The 10,375-nt window shown below is 49.5% G+C and overlaps 1 protein-coding gene across 2 annotated transcripts; it reads left to right on the plus strand.

The window, feature by feature from the left end:
* Positions 1–1,854: 1,854 nt before the first annotated feature.
* Positions 1,855–8,843, plus strand: LOC141730118 (olfactory receptor 1P1-like). Of its 2 annotated transcripts, none has more exons than XM_074546755.1 (3): positions 1,855–4,649; positions 7,825–8,141; positions 8,505–8,843. In XM_074546755.1, exons 1-3 carry the CDS (start codon positions 4,646–4,648, stop codon positions 8,748–8,750), a joined length of 567 nt encoding a protein of 188 aa, XP_074402856.1. In that variant the 5' UTR covers positions 1,855–4,645; the 3' UTR covers positions 8,751–8,843. The 2 variants fall into 2 exon arrangements, with proteins under 2 accessions (XP_074402856.1, XP_074402855.1); XM_074546754.1 differs by having other exon boundaries at positions 1,864–4,700.
* Positions 8,844–10,375: the final 1,532 nt, after the last annotated feature.

Here is a 10,375-nt window from a genome sequence, read left to right on the forward strand (position 1 = left end):
GAGAAGGTGCATCAAGCCAACTTGCTGAACTCAAAGCTGTTCAACTGGCCCTGGACATTGCTGAGAGAAGTGGCCAAAGCTCTACCTCTACACTGATTCATGGATGGTACCCAGTGCTCCGTGGGGATGGCTGGAGAGGTGGAAAGAGGCTAACTGGCAGCATAGAGGAAAACCAGTCTGGGCTGCTGATGAGAGGAAAGACATTGTTACCAGGGTAGGGAAACTGCCTGTGAAAGTCCACCATGTAGATGCCCATGTCCCAGAGAGTTGGGCTAATGAGGAACACCAAAACAATAAGCAGGTAGACCAGGCTGCAAAGATAGAGGTGTCAAAGATAGACCTAGATTGGCAACATAAGTGGGAATTGTTCCTAGCTCGATGGGCCTATGATGCCTCAGGCCATCAGGGCAGGGATGCCACCTATAAGTGGGCATGAGACGGAGGGGTGGATTTAACCATGGACAGTATTTCTCAGGTTATCCATGACTGTGAGACGTGTGCTGCCATCAAGCAGGCCAAGCGAGTGAAGCCCCTCTGGTACGGTGGGCGGTGGTCCAAGTACAAGTATATGGAGGCCTGGCAGATTGACTACATCACACTGCCCCAGACACGCCAGGGCAAGCGCTACGTGCTGACCATGGTGGAAGCCACCACTGGATGATTGGAAACCTACCCTGTGTCTCATGCTACAGCCCGGAACACCATCCTGGGCCTGGAAAAGCAAGTTCTGTGGAGACATGGCACCCCTGAGAGGATTGAGTCAGACAATGGGACTCATTTCAAGAACAACCTTATCAACACCTGGGCTAGGGAACATGGCATTGAGTGGGTGTACCATATCCCCTACCATGCACCAGCTGCAGGCAAATTGGAGAGGTACAACGGACTGTTAAAAACCACATTAAAAGCTTTGGGTGGAGGATCTTTCAAAAACTGGGAGCAGCATCTGGCAAAAGCCACCTGGTTAGTTAACACCCGAGGCTCTACTAACCGAGTGGGCCCTGCCCAATCTGAGCCTTTGCATAGCGCAAATGAAGAGAAAGTCCCAGTGGTACATATCAGAGGTTTGTTAGGGAAGACAGTTTGGATTAATTCTACCTCGAGTACAAACAAACCGATCCGTGGGGTTGTTTTTGCTCAGGGACCAAGTTGCACATGGTGGATAATGCAAAAAGATGGAAGAACACACTGTGTACGTCAGGGAGATCTGATTGTTGGGTGAGACCTATGTGTAAATATCACGGTTTGCTGAATGTTATTACCATTGTCTGTATATAGCTGTATAATGGATGTATCATGTATGTGTTTGTACAGTTAGAATTTATATTAGTTTTAGTAGTAAGCAGATGATATGGGGATAAGGGGTGGAATGTCCTGGGCTGACTATATGATGCTTTTATCCCCAACTGCCTCATTCTGTTTATGTTAAATAATAAGTTTTGCACCTTTAAGAGTGTTCCAGAGAGTGAAGGGGGGGAGAGAAGAAGCGCACAGTTTGTTTTCAGACACTGCACTCACTCCTCCACATTTCTCCTCCTGAACTGTATTGTCTGTGGATGCACAGACAGTGGGACAGAGCTCTTCTTTTGCTTTTTAGTTAGTGTTAGCTAGCTGAGGCAAAGAAGTTTCCCTGGACTTTTGTTTTTTTTCCTTTTCTTTGGACCTCTTGAAACCTGCTCTGGACTGAACACCCAGGGAAGGACCAGCAGCTGCACCTGTGCCCCACTGGGCCAGGCCTGGCCTACGATATTTCCAGCACCAGGGAGAGGGTATTCTCATGGGGGCACTGGCATTGTGCCAGGGTCAAATCTTGACACTCAGTAAGGAGTATCCTGAGCCAAAAGGCTGAGAAATGGCTCACTGATTTCTGAGTGCTAAATTATGAAGCCATCTTAATACAAAATGGTTTAGAGGTAATAGTGAGTAACCAACTCAACCCTGCCCAGTTTTTGTATGGAGAACCAGATGAGGAACTAATAGATAACTGCCTAGAGGTTATAAAATATCAAACTAAAATAAGAGAGGACCTAACAGATCATCCACTCCAGCATGGAAAATGATTGTACATCGATGGATCTTCACAGGTAATAAAGGGGCACAGGATATCGGGGTACGCCATAGTGCATGAAGGGTTGGTAGCCATAGAAAACAGAAAGTTACCTTCCAACTGGTCAGCCCAAGCATGGGAGTTATATGCCCTAAAGTGAGCTCTGGAAATATTAGCATGGAAATGGAGAACAAAATATACAGACTCAAAATACACTTTTGGCATAGTGCATATCTTTGGAAAAATTTGGGAAAAAAGGGGACTATTCAATTCAAAGGGAAAGGGACTGATTCACAGAAAATTTGTTTTAGAAGACTTAGAAACCTTACAATTACCAGAGGAAGTAGCGGTGGTATATGTTAAAGGACATCAAAAAGAGGAGCAAGGGAACAATTTAGCAAATTTAGAAGCTAAAAATGCAACTGAATCAGAGACAGATAAGCTAATAATAGTACTAACACCCATGAGAGAAATGCAAAAAGTCCTGATATTCAGTGGGACATAAAAGGAAGAACTCCTCAAAATGGGAGCCAAGAAAGATAACAAAGGGAAGTGGAGATTAGCAGATGGGAGGCAAATGTTGAATTAAACTTTTGCCAGGAAAATGCTAGAAGGCATACATGGAACAACACATTTGGGTACACAAGTGCTAAGTGATCAATTTCTAAGAGTTTTGGGATGCAAAGGAATTTTCAGAATAGCTAAGCAAGTAAGTGAATGGTGTGTGATATGTCAACAAGTAAATAACAAAATGATAAGGAAAACACCCAGGAGAGGGCGAGAACTAGCCTTAAGGCCCTTTCAAAACATCCAAGTAGACTTTACTGAGCTTCCTCAGGTACAATGGTGGAAGTTTTTGCCAGTGATAGTAGAACAGGCGACTCATTGGGTAGAGGTGGTACCCACTGTAAAAGCCATTGCCAATGTTGTGAGTAAAACACTTCTAGAATCAATCATTCCCCGATATGGAATGGCAAACAGGATTGATTCAGATTGGGGAACTCATTTCACATCAAAGATATTGCAGAAAGTTGTTCAGGCCCTGGGCGTAAATTTGGAATTACATACTCCATGATATCCACAGAGTTCCGGTCAGGTTGACAGAATGAATGAAATTGTTAAATGAGCTCTAGTTAAGCTAATGATTGAACCCCAAATGTCATGATAAAATGTCTCCCTTTGGCCTTATTAAGAATTAGAAGCCAACCTCAGTCAGATCTGGAGGTGTCACCCTATGAAATGATGTTTGGGTAACCCTTCCTGACCTCACCCCAGAAGGTTGCCACCTATGAGGGAGGGGAAGCCAATGCCAAGAAATATGTTATGTCCATAGCACAAACTTTAAAAGGACTAAGACATAAAGAGGCAATTCCTCAAACTACCAGCTTGGATTTCAGAATCCATGATATTAATCCTGGGGATTGGGTGATGATTAAGTCGTGGAGAGATCAGCCTCCAACTCCTCAGTGGGAAGGTCCCTTTCAGGCGCTGCTCACCACCAAATCAGCCGTACGAACTGCAGAGCGGGGATGGACTCATGGCAACAGAGTCACAGGCCCAGTAGAAGAACCAAAAGAATGGACTATAACATCCAGGCTGGGAGAAAAATTATTGACTCTTGAAGCCCCAAACTGCCTTTCCAATCAGCATTTTGCAACCTATGTATCTTGCTACTGCACAAGAACATAATTTTGTTTCCAGTGGTACTTATAGGGCATTATTGATCAAAATGCTTAGGCAGAGCCACAAACTGAAAATCAATCCTAAACAGTCCTATCCCATTCCACAGTTAGCTACTCAAGCGACCCCTAACGCTGGAGCCATATCCCATGTCACCGGCGGGTGGTCTCACGGGGGGTTCACCCCTGGAGCCATATCCCATGTCACCGGCGGGTGGTCTCACGGGGGGTTCACCCCATCCACATTCAGGAATTGCTGATGATGCTGTGCACCAAGTTACTCATTAATCCAAAAGCAGTCCTGGTGGATTCTTCTGTTTGAAGTTTGGTAAGCAGGGCAAACAGGTAAGAGAGATGGGATAGGAGAATTGACAAGCTAAGCATGTTCAGAGCCAACAATGTCAAACTGACCCTAAGAGCCTTGCCAAGCCATGGGGACCAAGCCAAGTACACCGGGAATTGACCATATTAGGATAGGAGTTCAAAGGTTCAAAGAGGAAGACTCATCAGGAGACCTCTGCCCGCGATGAAGGCACCGGAACGACCACCACGATAATCCTCACAAGAGATGTCTCCGCCCACGCTCCGCCTACACCACGCCTCTTATGAATATGCATGCAAAGACATGATTATGTATGTGATATGATGTAACCCTGCACCCAAAACTGTATAAAAAGCCTGCTTCTGTCATGAGATACTTAGAAATCCCTTTTGTGATTTCTCCGACGCGTCGTAATAAAATACCTCCTGTCTATGCTGACTTAAAATTGAGTCTCTTAGGCAGTTATTCTCGCCTTTTGGGGCAAAATTCGGCATCACTCTCAAGCAGAGACGGAGAGACAACCAGAAAAACACCACGATGCCCAAAAAGTAGAGTCAAGCTTCCACCAACCAGCTCAAGAACTGTCTTCCGGTTTTAATGGGTGAGAATTACCAGCATCTGATGAGGGGAAGTCCACAAGGGATTTTAAAAGGTAATGGGACAGCTTCTTTAAGAAAATAAGAGAAAGGAGGAGGGCAAGATCGGGTTGGCCCTTTGTTTGCTACCAAGAAGGCTCCATAGCCCTGCTGCGGGTAGCAACCCCATAGGCATGGTAAGGTAGGGACAAAAGGCCAAACCAGACCTCTATAATTCCTCAGTTGTCTTTTAATTCACCAGGGACTGGAGGGCAGGACCGAGTTAGCCTCTGTACTCACCCCTAAGATGCACTAACTATGGGTAGCAGCCACATAGGCATGGTAGATGGGAGTGAAAGCCATACTGGACCTCTGTGATGCCCTTTGTTCATTCCAAATAAGTGTGTCTAAGGAAAACCTGAGATTTTTTTCTCCTGTTCCCATTGTTATCACAGGATGACCTCAGTAGTTGGGGTATTTGGGAGGGTTGGCTTGTTACTCTGGCAGCACCTGACCTCCAATCAAGGTGTAAGACAGTGATCTTCACCACTGGACAGAGAAGGAGTCAAAGGAAATGATTTTGGGAGAGGCTAGACATATAAAAGACAGAACAACCATTTTGTAGATGAGCACACGGTGACTGAATCCTTGGCTGCTGGACCTGTATCCTTTTCTTTCTTCCATCTTCTGTTGTATTTTCATAAGGTCTTAAAAAATCATTTAAATTTTTGAAAGTAAAAATTGTTTCTCACATGGGATTAGGGAATATGGGGCAAGGTTGTCTGCACTGGGTCAGCTTCAAGGTACAACTTCACTGATCTGGCCAGACCTCCTTAGGAGCAGCCCTACTTCAATATCAATCAAAGAATGCTGCAATCAGCTCTTCTCTAAAGAGAGCAGTAAGATAATTCACTCTTTAAAACAGGATTACATGTTTCTTAGTAGCTCATTGAAATATTTCTCCATAACTGTAAAAGGAAAACTTCCTGATGAACTGAACTAGAGCAGAGAGAAAACAAGGCACAGCCATGGTTTGTCAGGACTTGCTTGATTCTAATGAGCCTTGTGGTGCATTTGGAGCTGAGCCCTGGAACCTCAGGGCCTGAGAGGAGATTCCACAAACCTTTGCAGGAGTCAAAGTCAGAAGAAAACCTCAAAGTGTCTCAAATCATGGATGTGTCCCACTGAGGTCCGTCCCCAACACAGGATCCACATGGACACCTTAGAGGAGAGAATTGGAGACCAGGATGGCACTAAAAGCTCTCAGAGACTCAGTGTGGAAAGGAAATTCCAAAGTACCTTAAAAACCTTGAGTATCTCAAAACATTGATGAGCCCCACTGAGTGTGAGTACAGAGCTCTCCAGTGACTCATTAAAGCAGAAAATTGGGGCTATGATTGCAGAAACTTCTCATAGAGTTTGTATGAAAAAGGAAACACCAAGTACCTTCAAATAACTGAAGTACCTTGAAGCATTAATGGGCCCACTGAGTGTTGTGACTGACAAAGCCTCTCCAGGGACTCATTAGAGTAGATAATTGGAGGCCATGTTTGCAATAAACCTCCCAGAGACTCCAAGGCAAAAGGAAAACCCAAAGTCCTTGGAAAAACTCTGTGAGCAATAAGGAGCCGCCAGGGCCATTCCTGACAAAGACTCTCCAGGGAGTCCTTCCAGGAGATCCTTGAGGCCAGTGGGATGTGGCCTAGGGGGGGATGCTGAGGGCAGGACAAGGGGCTGACAGTGCCCAGCCTGGCTGGGGCTGTGCCAGGAGGCCCCAGGGCCTCAGGACAAGGTGTCTCCTCACAGCCCTTGGTGGCACAGACCCTGCTGCTCTGCCCCAGGGCACCAAGACTTGGTTTCTCTTTGTCCTCACATGTCATCACTGCCTCCAGTTATCTTCTCTGCCTGGGGCCTGGGGACACTTTCTCAGTCGTGTTCCTCAGTGAGACCAATTAAAACTTCAAGAAACTTTGGAATTGGATTGTGACTTGGAGTTCTTGAGAGGTTTCCTCAGCTCCCTCTCAGAAATTGCTGTTCAGGGCCTGAGCACAAAGCCCCAGAGGCTCATTAAAGTCCTTGTGCTGTGTCTGTGCTGCTGAGCTGGGCAGGGCTCTTGGCACAGAGGCAGCTCCTGGTAACCAAGAAGAGCTTCAAAAGCACATTTCTCTTGATGAGCAGCTCTTCTGCCAGCCCAGCAGGGCTGGGGCACTGCCTGCAGCCACCCCAGGCACAGCACAGAGGCACAGAGAGCTTCAATCAGTCAGGACTGGGAATGTGCTGAGAAGTGCCTGGGGCAGAATCACTGCCAGCCCTTGGCACAGGAACCTCTGGCTGCAGGACAATGCAGCTGCAGCTCCTGGAGCCATCTCCTAAAGCTGGAACATCCCAGTGCCTACAGATCCTGTGAGTACATTCTCTGATTGTCTCTTGTGCAGAGCAGCCAGCGGTGCCCAGGGCTGTCGTGCAGAGCAGGGTCCTGCAGCCCAGGGCGCTGTGCTGGGGCAGGGACTCTGCTGCCTGCCAGGGACAGCTCTCAGCCAGCCCTGGTAGCTGCTCCCAGCACTGGGGGATAATATCTGGGTGTGAGGAGACAGCTGGTAAGGCTTGGAAGTGTTCTCCTTGTGTGGGGAGGATGCTGCATTGTTCAGGACTGCTCCCAGCATGGCATTTAACTGCAGAACATTTCCAAATGGTTTATATAGGAAGCACAGCAAGGCAGGGGCTGCATAAAAGGGAAAATCCTGCTTTTTTAATCTACTGCTCTGGGTTGCCTTGATGGGAAATTGCACATAGATATTCATCTCTCAGTTCAGGCTGAGGAAAAAAAAAAATCTCTCAGATCTGTATAAAGCAGGCAAAGACAGAAATCAGCACAGGGCCCCTTAGAGGCAGCATCAGTGTCACTTTTCCGACCTCCTCAGGGTTGCTCTGATGTTGCCATCAGAGCCTGCAGAGCCGAAGCTGCCCCTGGGCAGTGCCTGAGCTGGGAGGGCTCTGCAGGGCAGAGCTGAGACTCCAGGGCTGGGCTGGACTCTTGCAGCACTGGCAGGGCTCAGCTCTGGGCACAGGGAAGCAGCTGGCAGGGACAGCTCCAGGCAGCACAGCCCTGGGCAGGCAGTGGAGGGAAAGTGCCCCCAGCCTGTGCTGTGGTATTTAAAGTCCTCTCCAAACTCAACTTTTCCATTATTACTTTTTTTACAGATCCCCATGGAAAGGCACTGAAAATGTCCAACAGCAGCTCCATCAGGCACTTCCTCCTGCTGGCATTGGCAGACACGCGGCAGCTGCAGCTCCTGCACTTCTGCCTCTTGCTGGGCATCTCCCTGGCTGCCCTCCTGGGCAACGGCCTCATCATCAGCGCCGTAGCCTGCGGCCACCACCTGCACACGCCCATGTTCTTCTTCCTGCTCAACCTGGCCCTCAGCGACCTGGGCTCCATCTGCACCACTGTCCCCAAAGCCACGCACAATTCTCTCTGGGACACCAGGAACATCTCCTACGCTGGATGTGCTGCGCAGGTCTTTTTTTTTGTTTTTTATGCTACATCAGAGTTTTCCTTCTTGACCGTCATGTGCTACGACCGCTACATGTCCATCTGCAAAGCCCTGCACTACGGGACCCTCCTGGGCAGCAGAGCTTGTGCCCACATGGCAGCAGCTGCCTGGGCCAGTGCCTTTCTCACTGCTCTCATACACACGACCAATACATTTTCCCTTCCCCTGTGCCATAGCAATGCCCTGGGCCAGTTCTTCTGTGATGTTCCTTTGATCCTCAAGCTCTCTTGCTCACACACCAACACTCTGAGAAAGCTGGGACTCAGTGTAATTAGTGCCTGTTTAGCATTTGGCTGTTTTGTGTTCATTGTTTTCTCCTATATGCAGATCTTCAGGGCTGTGCTGAGGATCCCCTCTGAGCAGGGACGGCACAAAGCCTTTTCCACCTGCCTCCTTCACCTGGCTGTGGTCTCTCTGTTCATCAGCACTGCAACGTTTGCCTACCTGAAGCCCCCATCCATGTCCTCCCAATCCCTGGATCTGGCAGTGTCAGTTCTGTACTCGGTGGTGCCTCCAGCCCTGAACCCCCTCATCTACAGCCTGAGGAACCAGGAGCTCAAGGCTGCAGTGTGAAGACTGATCACGGGACGCTTTCAGAAACAATAAACTACTGGCCGATTTCTGCAAATCACTTCAAATAAAAGTCCTCATTGACACTTCTTGTTGATTTCATATTGGCAGTCCTTTGACTTTCTTTTACTTTTTTCATATTGTCCCCAAAGAAATACCATTGCTTGCGCTATTTCTCATTTTGTTTCTCTCCATCTTCCCTTTGGCCACAGACTGTTTCAAGGAGTGGCTGCACTCTTGGTGGCTTAAAAGGAACTAAAGTATGTTTCAGCAAAGTTTTCTGCAGAGATGCCCTTTCGTTGCCTTCTCTGGAGCTGCAGCAGCAATGTCTGTGTGCAGAGCTGGGGGCAGATCAGTGCTGGCCCAGCAGCTCTGCCCCAGCAGCAGCAGCACTTGGTGTTGCCAGTGCTGCTGCCGTGGCCTTGCCCTGCTGCCCTGGTGGCCCTGGTGTTGCTGCAGGGCCTGAGTGCTCTCGGGGCCGGGCACAGCCCTGGGGGTGGCAGTGCCGGGGCTGCAGCAGGGACAGGCCATGGGCACTGCTGGGGCAGCGCTGACGCCTCAGCCCAGGGCCTGGGGGCTCCAGGCTCCTTGCCCAGGCTCTCTCAAGAACACGCCCAGGCCAATGCTCAGCACAGAAAAGCCCCATGAGCAGCCCCAGGCTGGCCGTGGGCTGGCTGGGGGCAAACAGCAGGGCTGGGGCTCTGCAAGGGCCCTGGGGGAGATGGGAAGGAACAGGAGAGCAGGGGCTGATCCACCCCCAGTGCGCTGGACAGCCCAGGGCAGCATCCCAGAGCGTCCTGATGGAGCTGCCAACAACATGCCCCCTCTGCAGCCCTGGCCTCTCCCCCAGCTCACACAGGTGCCCCATCCTTGCAGGCACAGACATGGCAGCACTGGCTCAGCAGCCCCTGTTTGCATTGCACACAGCAGGGGGTGCACCCCCATGCTGTTGGTGTGAGGACATGAACCTGAGGGAGCACAAATGCCATCAGCTCCTGGGGCCAGCAAGGGCTGGGGGACACAGAGAAACCACTCAGCTTTGTCCTGGCCTCTGCAGTCAGCCAGAAAGTTTGTTCCCATGAGCTGGACGTCCCACTGCAGACGCTGTTTCTCAGAGCCAGGGCTGCCTGGCAGCCACCCCCAAACTGCCCTGAGCATTTCCTTTGCTCCACCTTTGCTGTCTTAAACTTCCCTTGTACAAATTTCTTCCTCTTGCCTACCCCAGGGGACTCAGAACTGGACACACGGCTCAAGGTGTTGCCCAACCAGTTCCCTTGAGAACAGGGGAAGAATCCCTGCCCTGCTCCTGCTGGCCACACCATTCCTGATCCAGGCCAGGAGCCATTGGCCTTCTTGCCCACCTGGGCACACTGCTGCCTCATGTCCAGCCTGCTGTCCATCCGTCCCTGCAGGTCTCTTTCTGCCTGGCTGCTGTCCAGCCACTCTGTCCCCAGCCTGTATTGCTGCAGGGGTTGTTGTGGCCAAAGTGCAGGACCAGACCCTTGGACTTGTTAAATCTCACCTTGTTGGATTTGGGCTCTGATCCAGCCTGTTCAGCTCTCTGTGCAGAGCCTTTCTACCCTCCAGCAGATTATATTCGCACCCAACTTGGTGTCAGCACAGTTCCC

This window comes from Zonotrichia albicollis, chromosome 9 (genome assembly GCF_047830755.1).
Source record: "Zonotrichia albicollis isolate bZonAlb1 chromosome 9, bZonAlb1.hap1, whole genome shotgun sequence".
In the NCBI taxonomy this organism is placed as follows: Eukaryota; Metazoa; Chordata; class Aves; order Passeriformes; family Passerellidae; genus Zonotrichia; species Zonotrichia albicollis.

Bases quoted from the DNA above. Each gene is read 5' to 3' on its own strand.
- LOC141730118 (XM_074546754.1), top strand. From the start codon at position 4,646: ATGGGTGAGAATTACCAGCATCTGATGAGGGGAAGTCCACAAGGGATT. The intron at 4,701-7,824 runs GTAATGGGACAG...CTTTTTTTACAG, and splicing joins TCCACAAGGGATTTTAAAAG to ATCCCCATGGAAAGGCACTG. The intron at 8,142-8,504 runs GTCTTTTTTTTT...TCCTATATGCAG, and splicing joins ACGCTGGATGTGCTGCGCAG to ATCTTCAGGGCTGTGCTGAG.